The 27,133-nt window shown below is 33.3% G+C and overlaps 2 protein-coding genes across 2 annotated transcripts in view; one reads left to right on the forward strand and one right to left on the reverse strand.

Annotated features, from left to right (window-relative positions):
• Positions 1–27,133, forward strand: part of LOC139095410 (serine-rich adhesin for platelets-like) — a 127,997-nt gene that overhangs the window by 69,728 nt on the left and 31,136 nt on the right. The window contains exon 4 of the mRNA XM_070646754.1: positions 6,062–6,318. Within this exon, the coding sequence (XP_070502855.1) occupies positions 6,240–6,318 (79 nt within the window). The 5' untranslated portion in view covers positions 6,062–6,239. The remainder of the gene's footprint in view (positions 1–6,061; positions 6,319–27,133) is intronic.
• Positions 7,822–8,760, reverse strand: LOC139095422 (CLIP domain-containing serine protease B9-like). The gene has a single exon (XM_070646771.1). It carries the CDS (start codon positions 8,757–8,759, stop codon positions 7,824–7,826), a length of 936 nt encoding a protein of 311 aa, XP_070502872.1. The 5' UTR covers position 8,760; the 3' UTR covers positions 7,822–7,823.

Here is a 27,133-nt window from a genome sequence, read left to right on the forward strand (position 1 = left end):
TCAATCGCATTTAACATGCCTCATTGCAATAAATCTCATTTCATTACTCAACAATCATAAATGCTGTTAAATGTAACTTTATTGATTATTTCTTTCTTTTTTTGCCATACAAATGGATATGATGACTGTGTGCTTTTATACTTGCATTTAGTTTAATGTACATTTGAATATTTGATATAAAAAGGATTTTTTTTTATATATTCCATTGTTTTGCAGTTTACGACTGTTTATGACTTGATGTATATTTAATGTGGAATTGTTTTGTTGTGGCGAAAGATGTTGGCTGATTTTGTTGAGAATTGTTGCCAGAAATTCAAATTATAGTGTTATAATCATCTTGATATGCATAGTTGAGTAAATATCATGGATAGAACATATTGGTTAATTTATCAATGATCTGGCACGAGGATGGAGTAGACCTGAATTGGTGCCAGATTTGATATGGCGGTCTGGTGCCAGAATCGGACTGGCGATCTGATGTCAGTTTCGGTATGGCTGTTTGGTGCCAGATTCATTCTGGTGGACTTGTGATAGATTCGATGTGACTTTTTTGGTGCCAGATTTGGTCTGGCGGACTTGAGCCAGATTTAATCTGGTGGTCTGGTGCCGGATTTCATCTGGTGGTCTGGTGCCAGATTTCATCTGGTGGTCTGATGCCAGATTTCATCTGGCGGAATGGTGCCAGATTTCATCTGGCGGAATGGTGCAAGATTTCCTCTGTCGGAATGGTGCCAGATTCGATATGGCTGTTTGGTGCCATATTCAATATGGTGGTCTGGTGTCAGATTCGATCTGGCGGTTTGGTGCCAGATTTAATCTGGTCGCTTAGTGCCCCTTCTCACCAGACGTTCATAACTCACATCCTTTTTATGGACGTAAAATTCCATTTTTTCCATCATTGAATTCAATATTTTGCCATATTTCAAAACATCATCATTATTTTGATTGCCAGATTTGGCTGTAGAATGAATTCACAAAACTTTTATTGTTGCATTTAAAAATCAAATTTTCATATTTAATAATTGAACAAAGCTATAAACAACAAAAGCTTTTTGGAACCGGAACGGAAGTGACATGGAGGTTTTGTTTGATATAAATTTGATTATGAAAAAAGTTTCATGTTGTTTATGTGGTTTCTGTTTTGTGATTATGTTTAAAGGGGGACATTGAATTGGTACGGAACGGTATTATGAGTAAAGCAGTAAGGGTGATTGAGGTTAGGTGTAGATCCTTTGGGGTGGTTGATATTAGATGTAAACCATAGGGACAAGGTGAAGGTTGAGGTTAGGTTACGCCTTAAGCAAGGTTTTGCGTAACGTAATAAGTGAACGATCCCTATAGTTGATTGTACTTGTTGATTTTGTTATAATTTGCCATATCCAAAATGTTCCAATTTGGAAAATTGCATACTCAAAAATCATCAATTTTGAGGATCTTTATTAAAAATATCGGATAATTCAAGCAATTTCTCACGATACTTAATGAATAGCTCACAATACTCTATAAAATACTCAACATTTTACCTACATATTAATTTTTTAAAACTTTTAAGCACCATTTTAGAAAAAGTTTCAACCTTAAATCGTGCAAGAATTTCCACTCAATAAAATCCTCATAATAAATTTTTTCTTCATACTTTTTATAATTCACGAGCAATAAAGAAAAGAAAAAAAGAATCTTTTTAAGCCATAAACTTAACAGCACACTAAGAGAAAATAAAAAAAAAAAATCTGATAAGTCATGAAACTTTCATTTAAACTTAAATCATCATAACATTATAAAAAAGTATTTTTTCGCAAAAATCATGAACACAATAGGAAAAGCGAGCAACTTTTTTTCATTCATAAAGTCACGAAACACCTGACAACGATGATGAAAATGATGGAAGTTGTTCTTCACTCTCAGTTTCACCTAACAAAAAATATGTTTTAAAGTAGAATTGCAAAATTCAAATTATAAATAATTGCAGACACGACGGTGAGGATAGAATAGTTTTGTCAGAATTTTCATGCATTTATTTGAAGCGCTGACTTGATTGTGAAGCGTTGATTTGAAGTATTGACTTAATTTTAAAACGTTGATTTGATTGAATTTTGACTAGAATTTGAAGCATTGATTTGAAATTAAACTGTGAACTAGAATCTAAAGCGTTGACTTGAAACTAAATTGTGGACTTGAATCTAAAGCATTGACTTGAAACTAAATTGTGGACTTGAATCTAAAGCATTGACTTGAAACTAAATTGTGGACTAGAATCTAAAGCATTGACTTGAAACTAAATTGTGGACTTAAATCTAAAGCATTGACTTGAAACTAAATTGTGGACTTAAATCTAAAGCATTGACTTGAAACTAAATTGTGGACTTGAATCTAAAGCATTGACTTGAAACTAAATTGTGGACTAGAATCTAAAGCATTGACTTGAAACTAAATTGTGGACTTAAATCTAAAGCATTGACTTGAAACTAAATTGTGGACTTGAATCTAAAGCATTGACTTGAAACTAAATTGTGGACTAGAATCTAAAGCGTTGACTTGAAACTAAATTGTGGACTAGAATCTAAAGCATTGACTTGAAACTAAATTGTGGACTTAAATCTAAAGCATTGACTTGAAACTAAATTGTGGACTTGAATCTAAAGCATTGACTTGAAACTAAATTGTGGACTTAAATCTAAAGCATTGACTTGAAACTAAATTGTGGACTTGAATCTAAAGCATTGACTTGAAACTAAATTGTGGACTAGAATCTAAAGCGTTGACTTGAAACTAAATTGTGGACTAGAATCTAAAGCATTGACTTGAAACTAAATTGTGGACTTAAATCTAAAGCATTGACTTGAAACTAAATTGTGGACTTAAATCTAAAGCATTGACTTGAAACTAAATTGTGGACTTGAATCTAAAGCATTGACTTGAAACTAAATTGTGGACTAGAATCTAAAGCGTTGACTTGAAACTAAATTGTGGACTAGAATCTAAAGCGTTGACTTGAAACTAATTTGTGGACTAGAATCTAAAGCGTCGACTTGAAACTGAATTGTAGACTAAAATCTGAAGCAATGACTTAAAATTTGATTTGAAACGCTGAATTGAATCTAAAGCATTGACTAAAATCTAAAGCGCTGCCTCAAAACTAAAGTATTTCCACTAAACTCCAACAAAACAACATCAAGGAAATTAAACTTTAAAATAAAGTACATAAAATTGTAGGAAAAAATCTCAAAGACAGTGACTGAATATAGCAACAAAAAAAAAAAATACGGCATGTTTAAATGGCATATAATTTCTTGACTACTGATAACAACAATAGCTTTAGCACGAGACACAAGTGTAGTAAAGCGTCTGTCTATATAGCATCCGCACTTGCTGCTTTTTTTTCTTAATTGCTCCATAGAGAATTATTATTCCTATTATTATTGTTATTGCTGATGCCAGTGCCACATTCAACACCTCGCTGCTCTGCTCTTGCCTTTTTCCATAGAATATCTTCAGTATGGATACGAAGCGTTGTATCGTGGTCAAATGAATGGCTGGTTGGCTTGGCTGATGCTAATTGCATAAAATATGAATATTTTAGTTTTGAAATAACTTTTAATAGTTGGTATGAGGGGATGAATATTTATTGTATACATGCAAAAGATACTCGAGGACGAAGAAAAATGAAAAACGAGATGTTGCATAAACACAGGATTGAGATTTGAGGAGGGAATGAATCATACGATGATAATGGATTGAAGTGTGTATTGTGTGAGAATTATGGGCTTGGGAGATTGCTTTTTAAGGTTAGAGATTTTGATAGATTAATAGTTGTTTAGATATGGAATAGATGCATGTATGGATGAGTAGTTTGTGTGTTTTTAAGGACTTTTCACTGGCTTTTTTACTTTTGTGGAATTATTGGGTAGATTATCATTGATTGTTGGGGTTGTTGAGTATTGATATTAAGGAAATTAGCTGAGTTCAGCGCTATTCAGCTCAATACTACTTCATACAATTCTATTTAGCATAATTTAGCTGAATTTAGCACTTTTTAGTCAGATCTCATCAAAAACGCAAGTAATTTGATGAATTCAGCTTTATTCAGTTCTATTCAGCTCAATAATGCTTAACTCAATTTAATAAAGCAGTGTTCAGCTCAATTCAGCACATTCTTTATAAAATCTTCTAAACAACATAGACATAATACATCTGAATTCAGCTTTATTCTGCTGAGTAATGCATTATTCAATTCTATTTAGAACTATTTAGCTAAATTCAGCACATATTCTATCAGATCTAATAAGCAATGCTGACAATTAGCTAAATTCAGCTTGGTACTGCTTTTCACAATTCTTATTCAGCGTTATTCAGCTCAGAACTGCTAACATTGCTCAGCACAATTCAGCATATTTTCCTCCCAGATTTGCAACTTTTTCCATGACAATTCCCACAACTTAGCACACTTTTAAAGCAATTTAATAATCCCATAAGCTAATCTAGCATTATTTTTTATGGTCTCATAACATTTCCCTCATAATAAACTCTAAAGTTTTCATCCATAAACCGCCCACGACTTTATGTGCTCTATGAAGAACTTTCTCATATTTCCCGAGTCCTGCCACATTAAATAAATTGTTCGTTAATTATTATAACATGCACGAAAGAATTAAATTATCTTGAAATTATCCGTTAATCCATGAGCATAATAATAAATTTAAATATCATATAAGAGAGAGTAGCAACAATCCAACAGCATCAACTAAACGAGAGCATCATAAAAAGTTTTTCACTACAAAAAAAAGATCAGAATTTTCCTCATAAAGCTGTTAAAGTTTTATTGCCAGCCACTTTAATGGGTGTGTTAAGAAACAGATTTACATAATTTTCGACCAGAGAGCAAAAAGTTTTGTTCTTTTTTTTTTGCTGTTCTTCCTTACCTACTAACTGTGCATGGATATATATTTTCAACTCGTAACACTTATAAATGCCTCTCATTTTCTACAATCATAAATTTAATTCTAAATTGTCAGAAAATTGTGTGTGATAATTTGCAAGAGATGAGGTTGGATAGAATGTTAGTTTGGGGATGGATGATGGGGGTTTGTGAAAAACTTGGGTGGATTTTGTGATGAATTTGACTGAAAATTGATTAATGTTATGCTAAATTTAGCTGAAATCAATATGGATGTGCTGAATTCAGCAAAAACATGCAAAACTTGCTAGATTTGTCTACTAAATAAAAAATTCAGCTTTAGAATACCAAATTTAGCAAAAAAATACTGGATTCAGTTACAAAATACTGAACTCAGCTATAATATTCAAGATTCAGCTATAAAATATTGAATTTAGCTATAAAATACTCAATTCAGCAATAAAAAATTCTGCAAAGCGCTGAATTCAATTTATAATTGGTTGAGTCAAACTTAAATGTTGCCAATTCAACCAAAAATAGTGCTGAAATCAACTATTTCGTATTAAATTCAGTATACATGTGCTGAATATTGATAAATTTACTTAAAAATGTGCTGAATTTCAGAAGAAAAACGCTGAACATTTGTAAATTCGTCTGAAAAAATGCTGAATTCAGCTAAAAACTCCAGAGGCAGAGTGGTACCCAATTGTACTAAATTTAACAAAAAGGTCAGCAGACAAGCAGAAAATATACTAAATTCAGCTATATAGTATTTAATTCAGCAGAACTGTGCTGAATAGTGCTTAACTATGCTAAATAGAATTGAATAGAATCATTACTGAGCTGAACAAAGCTGAATTCAGCTCAAATTATCTATGTTGCTTAGAAGTTGTGATAGTAAATATGCTGAATTCAGCTAAATTATGCCAGAGAGAACTAAATAAAACAGTGCTGAGCTGAATAGAGCTGAATTGACCTAAAAATCCTGAATTTCAGTAGAAATTGCTGAAAGTTTGTTAATTCCGAGCATCACCTTGACATAACCTCAAAACTTCCTATATATACTATTTAATATTCCCTAGATTATAAGCAAAACATGACAAAAATTTATGACGACCAAAAAAATTATTTTTAATCTTTTATATCTTTTTATTCATCTCTTTTCAGGATAAAAAAATCCATTTAGCAACAATTATAAATTTCGAAACGACCCTTTTCAATTAGTTTTAATTCCTTTCTCCTATATCCTCCTTCATTCTTGCTTAATTGAGTGAAAGATTAAAAAGAAGGCACACAAAAAAAAGAAGTGGAATAAATCAGCAGTTAATCATCAGAGACATCAGTCATGGCGCCCAATAATATAAGGTGCGCACTTTATATCATCACATTTATTATTCTGGCTTCATCTGGGACATTAATAAAAGGTAAGTGACTAAACTTTTTGGGAATATGAATTTTAAGGGATAGAAGAAAATTATCAAATTAATTACTTTAAGTTCCTATGCTTTAAACTCGACATTCATCTCCATTAAAGTTCAGTTTCAACATTGTATGATGAGAGATGGACATCTGTCGTATAATACAGAAACTTAATCGGTTTTTAAAAAGAGATGCTGTATGTTTGCATTCATCTCGCAATCATGCCATTATAACTAGAATTACATTCACGATATTTACATGAATATGGAATACATCAGGTGGATATGTACAATATGAGGGAAATATGGCATAGGTCTCATCATGTAATGATTTCTTTCTTTGATTGCTACATGTGTTATGCGTGATGTTACTTCCTCTTTTATTATTTCTTTTCATTGTAATGAATTCTCCTTTTACTGTGCAAATTGTATGGGAATATTGTAAGGGATGTGGATGTGCATATAGGGAGAGTTGTGGATATGGGTTGGAAATTGAGGGATTTAAGGGATTTATGTCTATTGTTTGAAATTTAAAGGATCTTGTTAAGGATATATCACTGAATTAGCTAGATTTGGCTGTTCGGGACCTATCTACAGCAAAGGCTTTACCATACTTCGAGTAAGACTCGAACTCACATGCTCCTAATTACATGTCAAGCGCTCTTACTTTCATAGCTACCGGAGATTGGTAGTAAGTGTGTCACAATGCTCACTTACACTTTCTTGTTCTATGCGGTGTTCTTTGCACAGCTCTTCTCGAGCTAAGATTCTGATACACAGAACCGAGTTGGTGTGACTATAACAGCGAAAAAGCACCCGAATTCAAGTAGACCTTCCCTGGGATTGAACCCGGGTCATTAGAACGGTAGTCCGACGCTCTAACCACTTGACCATTGCCGCTGTTTTGCTGCTTCGACCCAAGACACAAATTGTAACCAATTTCTTAATCTACAACAGATTTTGCCTATGAAATACAATTTATTTCGTCTTAAGCTACTTAAATCCAGACCAAGGAACTGACTAACGCAAAAATGACCTTTTTTGACATTCTTAACAATTCCCAACTCTGCATCAAATTCAAAAATATTCATTACATCCACAATTTCTATGAACAGATTACACACTAGGCACACCAAAAAAACAAAATTACAAGGAAAATAGGAAATCAATTACTCTTTTACATTGTATTTTACGTGTAGTTTGCATTACTTCTTATCCATCCACAAACACGCATATCCATGATTAAAGATCCTCGTTGTTGTTAGGAGGGGACGTTCGCTTATTATGTCAGCTTAACGTGCAGGCGGAGAATTTGACAAGGGGTAGGAGTTGATTATGTTACAGAAGAAGGTGGGAGGGGGTCAAAATTACGCGTTACGTAATAAATGAACAGTCCCCAAAAATGAGAAAAATTTGAAATTTTAACGGTTTTTTAGAATTTAAAATTCAATATTTTATTTTAACGACTTTTAAAAATTTAAATTTACTAAATTACAATTTCCACGAAAAAGTTACTTAATTTCCTTATTAATCCACTCAACATACGGCGATATATCCTCAACAAGTATCGGATATGATACAGCACAAATTTTAAATCCAAAATACATCCTAGCCGAGCACATAATTCCTTTCAAATACCATGTCGATTGTACCTTAATATAAAGCTGACTGTCATAGTGGCACGGTCCATCATTATTATTGTCAGTTCCTAAAATGCAGAAAAATTTTGATTCCGCACCTTGTTCTAATTCCGTATTATATTCATATTTGCATGTTGCATCATCGGTTATGGTCGTGCTGACATGTTTACGTTTAAGACTTATAGCACCTGTCTCATCGACGCCATAGCCAACAGCATATGTTGTTTTTCCAATAATTTCCTTCTCAAAATCGGCGTCAAAGTTCCACAAACAAATTGGTCTTATAAAGTCATTGAACGTTATGTCCTGGTCGAGGGTAAGGACCGCAAAGTTGAATATGCTGAATGATATGCTGACTTTCCTTGCATTTGGGTAATTTTGGATTTTGGACACGCCAACCTTCATGGATCCTTCAGCACTTAAGTCTGCAAATTTTCTAGTTCCTAAATAAATTTCAACATGTTTTGTGCTGACTGGCTTCCATTGTCTAGAGTTTTCCAGGGTCGATACTGCCCGTGCCTTCGCGATGACATGCCTTTTGGATATTAAACTTCCAGATCCTTTATGTGACTTGATTCTGTGACTTTCTACGGATATTATTGCCATCCATGGAAATTCATTACGCTGCGAGTAATTTCCACCTTGAATTAATCCAGTCGGTTCACTTATCACACCACATTCACTGCTTATTTCATCTTCGGCATTTATGTCTACTGTATGATCTTCCAGTGTAAATTCTGAAAGGTCTTGTAGACATGAAATATCAGAAAAACTTAAAATAAGAATGCAACAAAATATCGTCCACATATCAACACCTGAAAAATGAAACTGTGACTGATTGGATTGAAGTATAATGTGTATGAGGAAATAAAAATAGTCTGGAGGAAATAAATGTCAAGGGAATGTAACTTGGGATGTGAATTATGCTAAATTGAAGTATTGATAATGGGTTCGAGACTTAATAGGATGTTTTGTCACTATCTAGGGTGATTTTCTCAAGAGCTGATACAATAAGCTATGGAAGGCTATAGGATGATGCAATAGTGTGGTACAGTAGCACTCTTGGTATAGTAAAATACCATATCAGTACCAAAACCCTGTCTTAACCAGTAATCCTTTCCTGAATAGCATAAATCAGTTAATAGATCAAAAATTCAGCCCCGGGTCAGCATGACCCTGAAGCCAAATCCGGAACCATGTCAGAATCGAGCCGTTCAGACTTCAGGTTCAGGTTTATCGTCCCATAATCCATATCAATAAATTCAGCTCCTAAACCAAATACAGCTAAAAGCCTCATCTATTAATCAACAGGCCCTAACAGACAATGATCATACTTTCCTAAACGACCTTGCATACTCATGAGCAAGTTTCTTGTCTATTCTAAAGACAATAAAAGTCAAAATAAGTCGCAGAACTTCCAAGTAAAAAGCAACAACTTCAAATCCCACTCATTCAACTAACTTTAGAAGCTAAAAAAAGCTAATTAGTCTATAAATGTTCAAAAGACATCTAATTAGCTACTTCCAATCTCGACCGTTTACCACCCACATCCATCAACTTTACAAACGTAGCGTTTCTTTGCATTTCAAAGATAAAATATAAAGTCACGACGAAGTTATATTCTCTTGAAATATTCATTATGCCAAGTTTATTAATAAAGTAATTTTTTTATGAAATGATTGCGATAATGATGCAGATAGGAGTAATAAAATGTCAAGATGAACAATTTTTTACGATATCGTATGGAGGTTTATAATTCTGGTTGTATGTCTATAACCGTGTTTGGACAAGACTGGTGTATAAGGTTGGGGATTAAGTTGGGAATTTGAAGATATGTTAAGGAACTCAGTAAAGATTTGAGGTAGAAGTTGTCTAGGATTTAGGATGGATTCAAGTTATCCATGTAAAATCAGGGTCGAATTCTAGTATAGAGTGGACAGGGTCCGATTTCTATTGTATTGTACCAATTTTGCACCAATGCTAAGGTATAGTTGTGCGTTGGCACGATATTGATGCACCATTGGTTCAACACAAATGTACTACATTGCCATGCCAGGTCTATAATTGTACCTTACCAGTGGTGTACCTGTTCCAGTGGTGCCCAACCTTTCACTTATCGCGGCACATCTAGGATGTAAATCTCAATCATAACCACAAGCACCTTACTGGTCCATTCCGTACTGTACCGCCCAATCACCTGAACTTATGGACTACCCAAACCCAAAAATTAACCCCCTACTTGCCTGAGTCTTAAAAACCCTCTACTTATCAAATTCTTCAAACACCCCTTCTCCACTCCATCTAGTAAATCATATTCATGACATTCATGCCTGTTGCATAAATTTTTCAAGATCAAGTGCTTAGAAGTAAGTGTCATAATGATTATTAATACGAGTAGATTGAATTGTATTGAAGTACTTTCAAATTGAGAATGTTATGAGTCTCGAGTTATTGAGTTGAAGTGAATCGAGTATCAAAATTTAGTATGAGAAGAGTTGATGGTTAAGATTGTTGGAATAGGGCTGGTTGGGTAATTGATTCAAAATCTGGGACTAAGCTGGTGTAATTCTGGGTTGGTGCTGGATTTGAGTCAAATTTGACATGAAGTTAGTGTCACACAGGGTTTGAGCCTGGTGTTGATCCATTATTTGTATCGTGCTATTCGGATAAGCTTGATACTTAAGGGGTCGTCCATAAATGACGTCCATCAGAAGTTAAAATTGATTCTGTCTCAGAAGTTTGATCCAAAAATGAATAATTAAGTGTCAAACTTCCTCAGACTCCTCCAGTAAAAGTAGACATCATCGATGAACGCCCCCAGACACAATTATCCAAAAATCCACTCCAAATTTAAAGCCTTTTTCTATTGATCAAACACATAATCCCCTATAAAAGTCAATAGTACTTGAATAGAACCGATTTCCATTAACATCAAAGATCCATCCACATCCATTAACATCTGAACAAGAGCGTACATCAAAAGCAATAATCTCCACACATCCTATAATTCAAAAAAGTTCTATTGCCTGCTATAATCTCATCTCACATGTTGTGCATTAAATCATGAGAACAAAAAAGAACTGAGGAAAGAAGAGACAACAAACAATAATTTTATGTCATGTAATTTTGCAGCATATGCAAATCATCGACTGCGCTATATCAAAAGAGATTATTTATGTGATTGTATCGATTTGTTAAATCATAATGTTCACAGCTAGCATAATAATGAATATAAAACTTCCTAATAATATTGCATGTGATGTTGAGACATGCAAACACGAGAATAACTGAAACATTCAGCATAGATCTATATAAATTGATCATTTAATAAACACATTTATATTCATGTAAAATGCATTTAACAAATTGATTATTCACAGCACAGAAAGAATATCTGTTCTTCTCTCATTCTGTTGCTATTTTACTACTTTTTTTATACATATTTATGTCTAAACCTCTTCATTTCTCATTTCTAATTCCACCTCATGATACATTCAACATGCTTTTGTGCTTTTTTCATTTGATATCTAATGCAACTTATTTGTAGCATTATTTTATGGAAGGAATTGAAGCTTTTTGGGTTGGTTTTGGTTGTGTTAAGGGCAATTTAGCTGAAAAGCTCATTTTATTCAACAAATTTTACCTAAAAAGCTCTGATTATTCAGCAAAAAATTGACAATATTTCATTACATTCAGCACAATTCGGTCTAAAAGCTCATTTTATTCAGCTCAATTCAGCAAAACTCAGTAATAAAGCTCATTTGATTCAGCACAATTCAGCCAAAAATTTATTTTGTTCAGCACAGTTCAGCAAAAAAAGCTCTTTTTATTCAGCACAATTCAGCAAAAAAAGGTAATTTTATTCAGCACAATTCAGTCAGAAAAGCTCATTTTACTCAGCAAAATTCAGTCAAAAATTCTCAATTTTTTCAGCACAATTTAGCTAAAAATGCTCATTTTATTCAACACAATATAGTCAAAAAAGCTCATTTTATTCAGCACAATTCAGCAAAAAAAAGCTCATTTTATTCAGCACAATTTAGTCAAAAAAGTTCATTTTATTCAGCACAATTCAGTCAAAAAAAGCTCATTTTATTCAGCACAATTCAGCTTTTATTCTCCTTTTATTCAGCATAGTCATTCAATTTAATCCCCAAATGCGCTTTAATCCTCATTCCCTTTACATCCCCCATTAACAATTACTTTTACAACTACTTCATCTCTATCTCTACAGTTTTTTTATATTTTTTACAAATTTTCATACATTAAATGCTCATGCATATGTATCTTTACAACAGTTAGATATGCTGAACAATATAACATTCATTTTATACATAAAATAGGTGATAGTGATGTAAATAAACATTAAAATAAATATTTTTATATATTTGCTTACTATGAGATAGAGCATGAGCATCTCGTGACTTATATAATTTTTTTACGAGATGATATCGATTGACGGTGTCTTTTGGGAATGGATTATGTGGGAGAATATTGGAATTTAATGGATTTTTTGGAAGAATTAGATGATGAAAGTTTGGATGCTTGGGGAATTATGTTGACAAGAGTCAGGACTGCATTAACCCGGACTTTTGATCTTTCAAGTGATTTGTGCTGTTCGGGATAGTTAGAATGTCATGAATACTGTAAAAGTTCCTGATATATTGACAAAAATTGATGAAGTGATTAAGATTTTGAAAAAGAATCGAGCCAGCATCCACAGGTCTACGAATACCAAAATAACAACATCCCGGAGAGCATATGGCATGGAAATATCCAAAAATTCAGCAACAGGCTAACTTGACTCTGTCCTGAGGATGAATTTCATTGTATTTGCCCTAAATCTGAGTCGCGTTGACCTAAGGATGCTCATTAGTGTTCGTATTTGATTTCTCAATATACCAATACAACAATAACATAAAACAAGTCCAATTACATGCTAAAGAACAGCTCCGTAAGGCACACGACATACAAATAGTCAAAAATCCAACTCCAAGCGGACTAAACAGTGACCAGAGGTCGAATTTCTCCAAATCTGGTCAAAAGTTGAGGTCACATTAACCTGGAATTGATCTTTTTGACCATTTCTACTCAATGTCCTTTCCAAGAAGAGTCCGAGACCTTAAAATAAAATATTAATCCATACAACACGTCACAGAACATTTTATAAAGCTTGATATGGTACTCATTGTAATATTAATGTTCCATCATGTATCATAAAATATTTATAGAAACACAAGTAAAAGCATGAAAAAAAAACACAGTAAATAAACAAGCACATGAACTGTACATAAAAAGCATAATTTTTTTGGGTGAAATACACAAAAATGACCTAAGCATAAGACTTTATATGGAGATTGAGATAGTAGAAAGGAATAATAAATAATTTATAGATGAGAATAAATATTAAACAAATAATATAATATGAATATATTGAGATATAAGGAAAAGGAGGAAAAACTTTTTCTTTTGATGCTTTTTCCATATCATGCAAAGATGGAATTATTTCCATTCATTTCTATTATTTTTTTACTCTCTCTCCTTTTTTTGATTGTAATAAAGATGAATAGCATGAAAATTATTAATATGTTGAGGCAAAGGTCAATATTGTATGAGAATATATATGTGTTGAGGATGTTTATGATGATTTTTGCTGGATATTTGGAAGTTTTGGGATGAATTTGTGGCTCTTTTGTCTAATTGACCATGTTTAGGGGTTATTCAGCACAATTCAGCTTGAAATTTAGCTCTATTGTGCTAGAAATTCAGCTTTATTCAGCTGGAAATTCAGGAATATTCAGACAGATATTCAGCACTTTTCAGCAAGAAAATTCAGCGATGCTTTATTGGAAATTCAGCCATTTCAGTACTACTTGACTAGAAATTCAGCATAATTTAGCTAATTCAGCATTGCTTAGACAGAAATTCAGCACAATTTAGTCCTATTAATCCAGAATTTCAGCATTTTTCAGTAAGAATCTAATCACTATTTGGCTATAAACTCAGCAATACTTTACTGGAACTCGGATCGATTTAACTGGAATTTAGCAATATTTAGTCAAAAATTCAGCACTATTCAGTTGAAATTTAGTAATATTTAGCTAATCTTCAACACAATTTAGCTAAAAGTGATTCTTATTCAGCTCCTTTTATCATGTAATTCAACATTATTTAGCTGTAATTCTACACTTTATGGTTTAAATTCAGGCAAAAGTCATCTGAATACAGCTCAAATTCAGCACTGTTCACCACTAATTCAGCACTGTTCAGCTCTAGTTCAGTACAATTCAAGTCAAATTCAGCACAATTCAATTAGAATTCAAAATTGTTCAGCTTCAATTCAGCACAATTTAGCCAAAAATCATCCTTATTGAGCTTCATTAGTCGAGAAATTCAGCACTATTTGGCGATAATTCAACATTTTCTGGTTTAAATTCGGCACAATTCAGTATTCTTTAGCTGCAATTCAGCACAATTTAGTGTTGTTCAGCTGCAATTCAGCACAATTCAGTATTGTACAGCTGCAATTCAGAACAATCCAGTCAAAATTCATGATAATTCGGCTTAAATTTGACACAATTCAGCTTTAATATTGTTCAATTATGCTAAAATACATCAATATTCAAGCTGAAATTCAGCAAAATTCTACAAACTACATTAAATTCGCTCCAAAAGCTATCTTTCCGACAAATCATTCCCAAACTTATCTTCCATCACAATCCAAAAACTGAATATGTTACACCCAATCACAATGAAATGTCCAATATTCATCAACATTTTATAGACATAAAAATCAGATTCATGTATTTTTTTTTTCGTCCCCAATTCTGATGCCTGTAAATCTCCTTTTATTTGCCCAAAAGGGATATTAATGAGTATATTTTCACCAACAACAGGAATAAAAAAGCTCCATACAGACTCACAAATGTGTTTATGATGGAAACAATTGAACGAGAAAAATTTCATTTTTTTTCGCATGTAAAACATCCATAAATTGAATAACCACAAGGATTCATACATGCTACATGAAAAAAAATATATATATATATGGGACTTAAGCGATTATAGCATTACATGACCGCAAAATGTTGACACAAAATTGTAACAACAACTCTTATTTCATCCCTTGATGGGGATTTAATATGAGCAATGGACATTTAATGTGCATTTTTTTTACTCCCACTTGTGTGAGGTGAAACCTTGTTGAATCCGAAAATTTATGATTGAAAATTTAAAAGGGGGATGAAAACAAAAAAATATGCTTGAATGGCTGGAATGATTGAAGAGTGCTTTAATACTCTGTGTAAAGCTGTGTAAAACATTGAAGGCAGTCACAGGAAAGGTTTTAATGCTTCTTATTAAATCTTTTGAATTTTTCAATTTATATATGGAAAATGTAATTAATTATCACATTTTTTTGAATTGGGGACGTTCATTTGTTATGTAACGCTCTTATCAACCAACCCTACCTCCGTACCCTCTCCACTCACTTCTTCACTATTCCAATCTCGCTACATTAACTTTCCCACCAATTTCACCTCTTCACCCTAATTTCCTTACCATGTTCACCATTTTCACCTCTTCACCCTAATTTCCTTACCATGTTCACCATTTTCACCTCTTCACCCTAATTTCCTTACCATGTTCACCATTTTCACCTCGTCACCCTAATTTACTCACCATTTTCACCATTTCCACCATTCTCACTTTCTCACCCTCACTTTCCAACTATTCTCACCTTCCAACCTTCACTTTTTCACCATTGTCACCTCACAATCCTCTTTTCCTCCCCATTTCCACCATTCTCACCTTCCAACCCTCATTTCCCCATAATTCCCACCAAATGAGCTTATAAGTCCAGACACCAGTCATGGAAGCGTCTCTAAAGTGGTGTAATCAAGATTGAGGTAGTGAGGGCTCGGGGTTGAACCATTTTTTGTTCGAAAATCCCAAAAAACCTCCTAATTTTCTCCCATACATCCCTCCCCGACTCTTCAATTTCTACCTACACCCTCCCACTCCTAATCGAGATCTTGTCACACTCAAACCAATCCATAGAAATCAAAAAAGCCGCCTCTGCTTAAATTGTCAATTTCCCTCATTACCTAACAACTAAACAATCCCAAAGTGAAAACATCAACTGAATGTGAAAAAGTTTTTTTTACAGCAAGCCAAACTTACGCATCAATGATGTTGAAGTCTAATTACAGTTTTAACCTAGTTTTTACTGAATAATGTTGAGAGAGTATGATGCTGATTTTGGAATAATTTCAGTAAATATTACGCAATTCAATAAGTTGGATATTCTTATTACATAATTAACATCATACTATTTATGCTGGGGGAAAAAGGTTGAGGAAGAAGAATGTGATTCTTTGTAATGTTGTGAATATTTTGGGAATTATTGTCAAATTGACGACATATTTTGGAATGATGGAGGTAAAGGACTCTGGTGGGAATCGAACCCACGTTCTCAAAACTCAGAGTGTTCCAGATATTTTGTATGAAGCTGATCAATTCGTCTACAGAGCCTATACTACCACAAAGGCAGATTAGTCTTTATATGACTTGAACAGGGCACTGTACTCACTAGGGCACCAATACGTCACCAGATTAACGGTAAATCTTGAAGTTGTTCCGACGGAATTGTCCATTTTTAAGGCGGAAAATTCGGTTCAATGTTTTGTGCTGCTCAATAAAGCATGTAAACTTTGCTAAAGAGCTTTTAAGGCTTCGTCAAAGCTCTTGAATTTGCACTAATTGAAATCCGTTTCTATTTAGCATCCCTATGGATTTCTGTGGAACTTTCATAATTTGTGTAGCTCGGGTTAGTGCTTTTGCCAAAAACCAAGCACAATCCTTTAAAATGATCAAAAATCATGCCTAAAATCACCTTGAAAATCTCCCAAAATCATCGCAAACACCTCATCATCATCTATAATTACCAAAACTTTTGCTCCCCATTCCCAAGTTTATTGATTTTCCATCCATCCAATGTGACACATATTCATCAAAAAAGCTGATGATTACATAAAGTTTGACATAACATGACACACATTCTCATTTCATCATACGACAACTAAAGTTTATCGTTATTGAGTATTTTCACCTTTTGGATGCAAACTTTTCAGCATCATGAAGCTAAACAAAAGTTTAATTTTAATTGAAAATATTTTCTAAAGTTCTCTCATTTCCAATATATTCATTGTTTCAATTTTCAATTCTCCTTTGTGAATAAAAAAAAAAAAACTTTTTCTTTTTTTTTCATATTTATTCTTTGTTTTTGTGTACAAAAGCACTAAACAAGAATGCTTCATAAATCAATGAATTAACAAAAAAAACTGTAGAAATAAATATTGCAGAGTAAAATACAAAAAGTTTGTTGTAATTGTTTTTTATGTGATGACCGCAAAACTTTTTAATTTTTTAGTACAGCAAAAGTGAGATTGGGTTGAGATTTATGGTCAGCAAATAGCTTTAATGCTGTATTTTACTGCGGTGTAAAGAGAATTTTTGAAAGGGGGTAGAGGAAGGAGTTAAGGATAATGTTGTATCAAATTAAATTAAGCCTTAATAATTAGCTTTAAATTGGAATGAAAAACGAACTTTTTTATCAAAAATTTAAAATGGAATTCTTGGAATTTCATCGAATTTAAAGCAGATTGACACACTTCTCTCCCTACTCACTCCTTCTCACTCCTTCTCACCTCTATCCTCCCAAATTATCTACCTACTCTTCACCCATACCCACTCCTCATCCCTATTCACTCGTCCCCCTTCCTACTCCTCAACTCTATCCAATCGCCCCCCATACCCACCCCTCTAATTGAACGGCTTCATAACAATAAACATAAAATTCCAATTTTCACTAATATTTCATTCAAAAATTCATAAAATATCATAAAAAATAAACAATACAAATTAACCACAAGCCATAGCAAATGTAAAACCCGAGCGACATAAATTGATATGACTCCGACATGGAGACCTCTCTACGGAGGCAGATTCAGGAGGATGATGGGTGGTGAAAATTGAGGGTCGAATCATTTTTCGTTTAAAAAATTGCACAACCTCCTTAGTTTTATCCATGCAACATCCTTATGGACGTCATGTGACATTCAAATAGTTGCAAACGACATCCTTAAAACTGGCATGTAACATTTGAATGACTGTCATGTGACATCAAATTGACTGTCATGTGACATCCAAATGATTTTCGTGTATAATTCAAATGACAGTCATGCGACATCCAAATGACTGCCATGTGACATAAAAATGATTGCGATGTGACATCCAAAAAACTGCCATGTGACATCCAAATGACAGCCTTGTAACATCCAAAAGACTGCAATATGACATTCAAATGACTGTCATATGACATCCAAATGACTGTCATGCGACATCCAAATGACTATCGATTGTCATTCAAATGAATCATGTGACCATGTGACCATGTGACCATGTGACCATGTGAAAAGCGCTTGTGTAGAACTTTTAAAGCTCCATAAAGGAGCCTTATTCAACTGTGTCACTCGGGACATAACAGCAGCATACACATACCAATATTACATCCAATTCATCAATTCATATCCAAAAATCAATCAATATCAAATTCAATCTGTAAACAATATCCATTCCACTTTGATAGTTGTAAAGCCAAAATAATAAATATATATTCAAGAACAATAGTCAATGATTTCATATAATAACCACATACATACCCAATACATACACAAAATAAGAAGAAGAAAAAAAAATTGATTCAATTTAAAATTCGGGTAAAATTTTTGCAATAAATTCGAGCACATAACTGAACAATGTTAAGCTTATGTGGCTGTAAGCATTTTGCACGATTTAGAATCAAGTTAAGGAATTTATCTGTTTCAATTTCCGGAACGTAAAAACATTTGAAAATTTATATAATAGCATAAATGCAGGTTCATTTCGATATAGACTATCTGTTAAGCATATGGGATCGTATGCATTGTGTCTCGTGTCTTCTTTGCTTCGGTGTCTCTTCTGTCTCTGTACAAAATAAAGATCACGTAAATTTTTCTTTTCTTTATCCAATTCAAATTGTGTATTGTGCTAGTTATTTTTTGGGAACAATAAGGGATGGAAATTGACTTTTTTTGAATTTTTCAAACTTTTTGAAAAATTTTAAATTTATCAAATTTTTTGAAATTTCAAATTTTTTAAATTTTTTGAATTTTTCAAATCTTTTAAATTTTTGAAATCTTTTGAATTTTTTAAATCTTTCGAATTTTTCAAATCTTTCGAATTTTTAAAATCTTTTGAATTTTTCAAATCTTTTGAATTTTTCATATCTTTTGAATTTTTCAAATCTTTTAAATTTCTCAAATCTTTTAAATTTACTAAATCTTTTAAATTTTTCAAATCTTTTGAATTTTTCAAATGTTTTAAATTTTTCAAATCTTTTAAATTTCTCAAATCTTTTAAATTTACTAAATCTTTCGAATTTTTCAAATCTTTCGAATTTTTGAAATCTTTTGAATTTTTGAAATCTTTTGAATTTTTGAAATCTTTTGAATTTTTCAAATCTTTTGAATTTTTCAAATCTTTTAAATTTCTCAAATCTTTTAAATTTACTAAATCTTTTAAATTTTTCAAATCTTTTAAATTTTTCAAATCTTTCAAATTTTCAAATCTTTTAAATTCTTCAATATTTTCAAACTTTTTTTAATTTTTAAAATTTCTCAATTTTTCAAAATATTTCAAATTTTAAAAGTTTCCACCCCTTGCATCCTTACCTCTCCAATATCTCTATTTCCACCTCCACCTCTACTTTCCTATGATCTGAAAAATGTTATTTCACATATAAATTTATTTTAAAGATACCTTCTCAGTGATATTGGATACAGAAGAGACATTTATAGACATGAAAGAAGAAGAGAAGGAAGCAGATAATCATCATCATGAATAAAACTTTCCTACTCTTCATTCTATTATGTTCTGGTTTATATTACTTTTACTCAGTCAGATAATAGTTACTGATATACTTTTCGTCTTTTTGAGAAGAGGATTGGCACAAGATTTGGAAATTTGATTTTTTGGGTCAAAATGCCTCGGGAAATTTTCTAATTTAAACTCAATTAATTTTTTTTCTTTTTTGTTGAAGGAAGAATTAAGAGGCAGTTTATGGACTTTATTTACTGAAAATTGGTATAATGATATCATATCCGATTTCACAATTTAGATTAGGAAATTTAAGATTTTGAGTGAAATATGAAAGTGCTGGTTGACAACTTCTAATTTTGATGTGGGAGACTCAGCTACGGTTGTCAAGTTTCTCCCTAAATTTGCCTTAAATTAAATTTAGTAAAAAAATCGATGATTTTGAGTTCAAAGTTCAGAATGTAACTTTACTTCTTTTCTGATATTTAAATGTCTTAAGACCGAACAGCACAAGTCGGTTGATTTACTCAAAATCCGGAATCTGACATGGTGGCATGGTGACATTGTAGCATGGTGGCATGGTGACATGGTGACATGGTGGCATGGTGTTGGATTCAAACTGAAACTAGCATAAAGTCAGAGTCAAGTCAAAATGAATCCAGCATCAAGTCAGAGTCATGATGGTCTGAAACCTGATTCAAATTGAATCCAGCATCAAATCAGCGTCATGACGGTCTAGTGTTAGATTTCAACTGATTTCAGCATCAAATCAGAGTCACACCGGCCTGTGACTGTATTTAAGCCGAATACACAACCAATTCAGAGTCACAGATCGACCAGCTGACTTGTGCTCCTCGGTCAGACACCATGCATCCTTTACCGACTTCTTATTATAAATTCATTTAACCAATCCCTCCTCACAAGATCCAACACAACAAAAACAAATTAAATTCTTTCTCTTATATTCAAAGGGATAAAAAATTCAAATTCAACTAAAAGTAGATTTAGTCCAAAGTCTCCCACTGCTTAGTCTTACAATGTTCATTTCACTAGATATCTATATGCAAAAAATAAAGAAATCTTACATTTGAATGCTCTCTTTTTTATTACAATTCTTTTCCAATATTCTTTTGAAAACAGAAATCTTCTGTATGTTGTAGATGCACAGAGAAATAAAAATCGATACACGACAAATTGCTACATGTTTCAATTATGTTACGAGACATAACAAGACTAAACAGAATAGTTTTTAAGAAAGTTTGAAGTTTTGGGATTTTTGTGTTGTAAGGCGCTTGTTTTATGGATTTAAAGAAAACTTCATGTATGGCTTTAAATTTGACAGTGTCTATTTTGAGAGGATGTTTGGAACATCAAGTCATCTAGAGGGAGTCCATCGTAAGCTGTTGGTAGATATTTATGAAAAATAAGACATAAAGACATGAAGTTCATCGACCTACTTACTTAATTCACTTGTCATAAAGAGCAAATATGATCCATGGCCTCTCTTAGTTGGCATCTGAAGCTGGCTCTATCACTGGCAGCCTTTTTACTAAATGTGGCACCTTCTCGAGGCTGTAGGTTCTCTAATTTAAAGTCAGACTCGATAAAATTGGACATCATATCTGATTTTTCGTCTTTTCTGCAATTTGAAGGCTTTTGGGTTATTTGACTTTCAAATACCGAAAGGCGACTGTCATTGCAAAGTGGACGCTGTATTGCTCTAAACGGCAGCTTTGTGGACCGTACAATTAAAGCTATGTAAAGCTCGAAATCGACTCAGATTTTGTATTGAAAAGTCGATTGGAGTCGTCTCGACTTCTTATGACATTCTAGTCGACTTCGAAATCTGGAACTAACTGTATGACTCACAAAGCTGCTATATGGACCACATTTAAGTTTGGTCCGATCGCATGAGTATTGATTTTAATCCTTAACTGTCAGTTCCTTAAGATTCCTAAATTTTTCGAACTAATCTAAGGTTATGAAGGATAAACCCAACTTAAGACTCTCTGTCCGCGTCTTAATTCACTCCTGCACTCCAAGTCCACCCCATCCTAGTCAACCAATAAACAAAACTGTCTGCTCATCCACCAACAGCACCAAAAACTTCAGACAACATTATTTAAACAACGGATAAACATAAAAAATTCTATTTCTTTCTTTTTCTTGAGCTTCAATTTCTTTCTTTCTCTCTGTGTGTCTGAAGATTATAAAGAAAAGAAAAAATTTTCCGTCTTTCAATTTTGAAAGAGTAAGTAAGTCTACACTGCATGACTAAGTTGAACGAAAAACTAAAGATTGAAAAAGTTTCACACTTTAAATAACATTTGTGTAGTCTGAATTTTAGATTGTTCAGGTTTTTGGGATTCTTTGAAGGTTTGATTTGCATAGCATCTTAAAGGCATCAAGCCAACATCAAGTACTCATCAGATACCACAGATTAAATCAACTTAGGTCAGCTAAGAAGCAGAATTCATTCTTGGAATGCGAAAATTCCATCTAAAATTCAAAAACCTACCATTTTGAGAGCTTTAAGCTGTTTAATCTTCCTACTTTGTCATCTCCTCCACCAACAAACAGCTCAGACGCAGTTAAATCTCCAAAATCTTCGTCTTCATTCCTTCAAACAAAATTTATTATTTTTTGTTACTTTTCAAGCATAATCCGACGATACGAAAGCCTCAACACTTGAAAATGCTCACAGCCATCCGCGTACCACTAAACCATCATCATCAACAATGAAATCCCGATATAGAGGCAGACGTGTATCATAATCCCGTAAATTATCAGATGTAATTTCATTCTCATTTTTTTTTAACATCTCACTCAATGTTCAAAAATGAAAAATATGCTACTTCCAATAACTTCTTCTTCTGCTACTGCTACACTCAGCTGCCATTTCTTCTTATTTTTTATTCTTTTAGTCTCTCGTTCTCACTTGCCCATCTTAAATGGCCATAAATTATGGGATTTTAAATTTCCTGTAAAGATGAAGAAATTTTTTTTTTCTTCTTCCTTCGTTCAAGACTTTATTTCACTTTTTTGTAGCTCTATTGGTGGGTTTTTGGATGGAAGGTGTTAGATTGGGTCGGTTTGGCCGTTGGTAGTTGAGATTCTGATGAGTATGGAGTTGAATTAGTCGTTGATTTGACCATTTCTTAGGATAACTCTTTATCAAATGAAAGTGACAGATACACATGCATAGGTTGACATCTAACCACACCAGGAAGTTAGTTACTTACCCGAGTTGACAAAAATACGTTTGAACTAGTTATAAACTGGATATTAATTTGCCAACAACTAGCTAAACCGCATTTTAATCCACCCAGATTAATAACTTTGCTAGTTAAATCAGATCGATTGAGATTCATGGGCTTATTCATGGCCACCAGGAAGTCACATGAGGTGAAAGCGTTGAAAAATTCAATTCTACACCTCAAATCGCTGGATATGCGCTGGATATGCGCTGGATATTTTGTCATTTCTACGTCATATGAATGCCTGATAAATGATCCAAAATTCATAAGTTCTTTTAAATTACAACTTTGATTGATAGACTTCCCAGTTACACCTGGAAGTTGGACGATAGCCAAGAACGTTTTCAGAGGAGCTTGATCCTCTAATTTCCTCTAATCTTCCTTATCTTTTTGGAAAAATTCATTAATTTGCAAGGATTATTATTGAAGAAATCCCAAAATCCCCCTAAATTTTGGTGATCCGTCCACAACATAAGGTTGATAAAGCACCCCTTGCGATTCCAACGCCTCTTGCGATTCCAACGCCCCTTGCGATTCCCACTCACCTTGCGATTTCAACTCACCATTTCCTGCCACCAAAAAAATGCGCCTAACTCTCGATACTTTACCAACTTCAACTCATCATTCCATCTTTAATTTTCTTAATACACCATGGAAATGCTGCAAGAGATGATGATGATGATTCATGGTGAATAAAGAGGAAAGAAATAATATTTTAACTACATCAAGAAGACGGTTGTTTCCACTGCACCACGAAAAAATTTTCCTCAATTTTCCATTTTACAGTAATTTTTCAATTCGATTCCTTTCATTAGTTGGTGTAGCTATGATGTACTGCATGTATGATGTATGAAGGATGAAAAGATGGAAAGAAAGTTTATAATTAAGTTGTCATTATAATGTACAGATAGAATGTACAGTCTATGGATGTACGAGACACATGGAATGGGCTTGAATGATTTGTGGTGAGGAACAGCTTCAAAAAAGTTTGATGTCTTGAGGTAATTTTAATTGTATGGAGACTTTTTCAAGGAATTTTGGAAGTGCCATCACTACAATGTTGCATATCCTACCCAAAATTCATCACGCATCCACCTTAACCTCAGTACTTCCAATTAAAATAAAATCCAACATGTTATACCTCAAAATCTGACAACATAACCTCAAAAAGAAACAAAACTATCCCCACAGCATGGAAACTTTTCAACTCCATCCAGCATAGTCATAGTCATACACATATAAACCAATAAATTTCTTCATTAGTTCACCCATTGCCATTTAAAACAGATTTCACCGCAATAACCATTTTCATTTGTCGGGGCTTGTTTTTGAAACTATTTGCAACATTCAATAATTCCAAGTAGTTGTAGTGTGAGGGTGGTGAGAGGATTTGAACAAGCAGTGGCAATATCATTAGAGGCTTTTCCCATTTTCTGCGGTATTGTGAGTTAAATAAGAAGAAAAGCTCTTTTGTGGCAAATTGCTCATGAAGTGCATCAAGAATAAAATTTATCTTCTTTCCTTTTTTTCTGGAATATTGTAAATAAAATGTATGGCCAAGAAATAAGGAGATTGTGATGATTTTGGGAGATTTAATTCCTGATCGGGACGAATTAGGCGTGGCAGCCAAGTAAATGTTGCATTGTGTCCAAGTAACTGTCACATTTTATCCAAGTTGTATTCAAGTGATTGTCACATGGTGTCAAAGTAGCTGTCACATGGTGACCAAATAACTGTCATATGGTGTCAAAGTGACTGTCACATGGTGTCTAAGTAGCTATCACATGGTGACCAAATAACTGTCATATGGTGTCAAAGTGACTGTCACATGGTGCCCAAGTGGCTGTCACATGGTGTCTAAGTAGCTGTCATATGATGTTCAGGTGGCTGTCACATGGTATCCAACTGACTGTCATATGGTGTCAAAATGACTGTCATATGGTGTCAAAATGACTGTAATATGGTGTCCAAGTGGCTGTCATTTGGTGTCCAAGTGACTGTCATATGACGTCCAAGTGGTTGTCCTATGACGTCCAAGTGTTTGTCACATGGCGTCCAAGTGGCTGTCACGTGGTGTCTAAGTGGCTGTCATATGTTGTCCAAGTGGATGTCATTTCAAGAAGACTGTCATATGACATTCAGGTGGCTGTCACATGGTGTCTTAGTTCTTTTCCACTCAAAATCTACAAAATTTCCCCACAAGGAACACAAAACAAGAAATAAGAAAGAAGAAAATGAAGAATATACACACATAAAAAGCCATAAATCTTTTTCCACTTTAAAACAAAAATTTTTCATTCACATTTGCAACAGAATGTTGAAACAATAATAAGTATAATGTATATAACAATGATGAGAATGAAAGAACAAACACTTTTAGTGTTATAGATGCATAAAAGCATGCAATGAGTAGAAAGAGTAAGGTGCAAAAATAGGGAAGGGAAATAGAAGTGCAATAAGATAAATCTTTTTCAATTTTGTGTGTTAGGTACGATTATTTTTGCTTAGGAAGCAGGGATTATTGATGCATTTTAGAAGCTTTTGGTGTTATTTGCATAAGAAGGAATTTTTTAATTACATTAAAATTGATAGATTTGAGACTTAATTGAGGAAATTTTTGAAATATAAATTGAATGCCATAGGGGATTTGAGTGATGAAATGCAGTTGGGAATATGGTGTTATAAGATGTGAGGAAATGAAGCTGAATTTGTTTTGATTTGACAATTTTGAAGTTATTCCTTGTTTAAATCGTCAAAATTGGGTTCTTTCTGGTATTTTGAGAATTTTAGCTATCAAAAATCAGCAAATATAGCAAATTAGGAACCAGCAAGTCTATGTCACTTCTAAATCCATAATAAAAGATCCAGTAGGATCCAAGACACATCCGAATCCACAATAAAAGATCCAGGAAGATCCTTTTCACTTTCAAATCAACAAAACAAGATCCAGTTGGATCCAATTAACATTAAAATACATAATACAAGATCCAGTAAGATCCAGGTCACTTCATCAACCTAAAAAATGCCAAACAACGTGCTTTTTAAGCTGCTTTTCTTTCAAAAATGATCCAAAACCAAACTTTCCAATTATTTAATGCATCTAACTTCAAATTCTACCTCCTGCGCATCAAACCTATCAATTACATCTACAACGTTCCTCACTATACACTCCCATATCATTAAACTACCTCCAAAAATCCACACGAAAAACAAATAAGAATATTAATTTCCATGAAATTTAATCTTCTATGCTTCAAAAAAAAAAAAGCATAGCAATCGGAAAAACCCAAAGTATAATTTTCTACATCCACATTAATTTTTGCATGCAAACTTTATTCCTCCCTCATATTTTCTCAGTGAATCCCATTAAAAATCTACACAACTTCTTCATTTCATCTCATTTCCCATAACTCATTTATAACTATTCCACAATCTGCATTAACTTCCTTAGCTCCATCACATGCACACGATAGCTGTTTTAATGTTTAAATATTTCCAACCTTCCCTATTAACTTATCCTCCCTGTTTTTTTTTTTTTGTTCCTTGATGCTGTTTTACAAATGAAAAATTTTACAAATTGTACACGAGACATTTACGAATTACCATAAAATGTACTTTTATATTTTATTTAAAATCTGTATTTCTGTTTTTTGTTGTTGTTGTGTTGCTCATGTGGTGTGTTAGAAGTGAACAGCAGATATGTTTTCTTATATGTTGTGTTACCATTTGGTTGTACTAGTGGTGGGGATGCGTTCCGGAAAAGACAGATCGTAGAAATGACCGACAGTCTGATCCAAGGCTACTGTGTCTTTAGCACCAAGCTAATGTGTCTCTAGTTCCGGACAAGTGTGTCACTAACCCTAGGCTAGTGTGTCTCTAGCTCCAGACTAGAATCATGGTCGGATTTTTGGTCATGTCTCCCCGTGTGTGACTTCCGCGTGGTACATTTATGAACCGTTTTACTCATATGATGCTCAATGGGAAATCTAATTTTGTGCTGTCAAAATA

Source organism: Chironomus tepperi, unplaced genomic scaffold, assembly GCF_022539635.2.
Source record: "Chironomus tepperi strain 1889 unplaced genomic scaffold, CSIRO-AGI_Ctep_v1 contig_364, whole genome shotgun sequence".
Taxonomy (NCBI): domain Eukaryota; kingdom Metazoa; phylum Arthropoda; class Insecta; order Diptera; family Chironomidae; genus Chironomus; species Chironomus tepperi.

What these genes read in the sequence shown, in the direction of transcription:
- LOC139095422 (XM_070646771.1), bottom strand. Translation starts at nt 8,759, where the DNA reads ATGTGGACGATATTTTGTTGCATTCTTATTTTAAGTTTTTCTGATATT.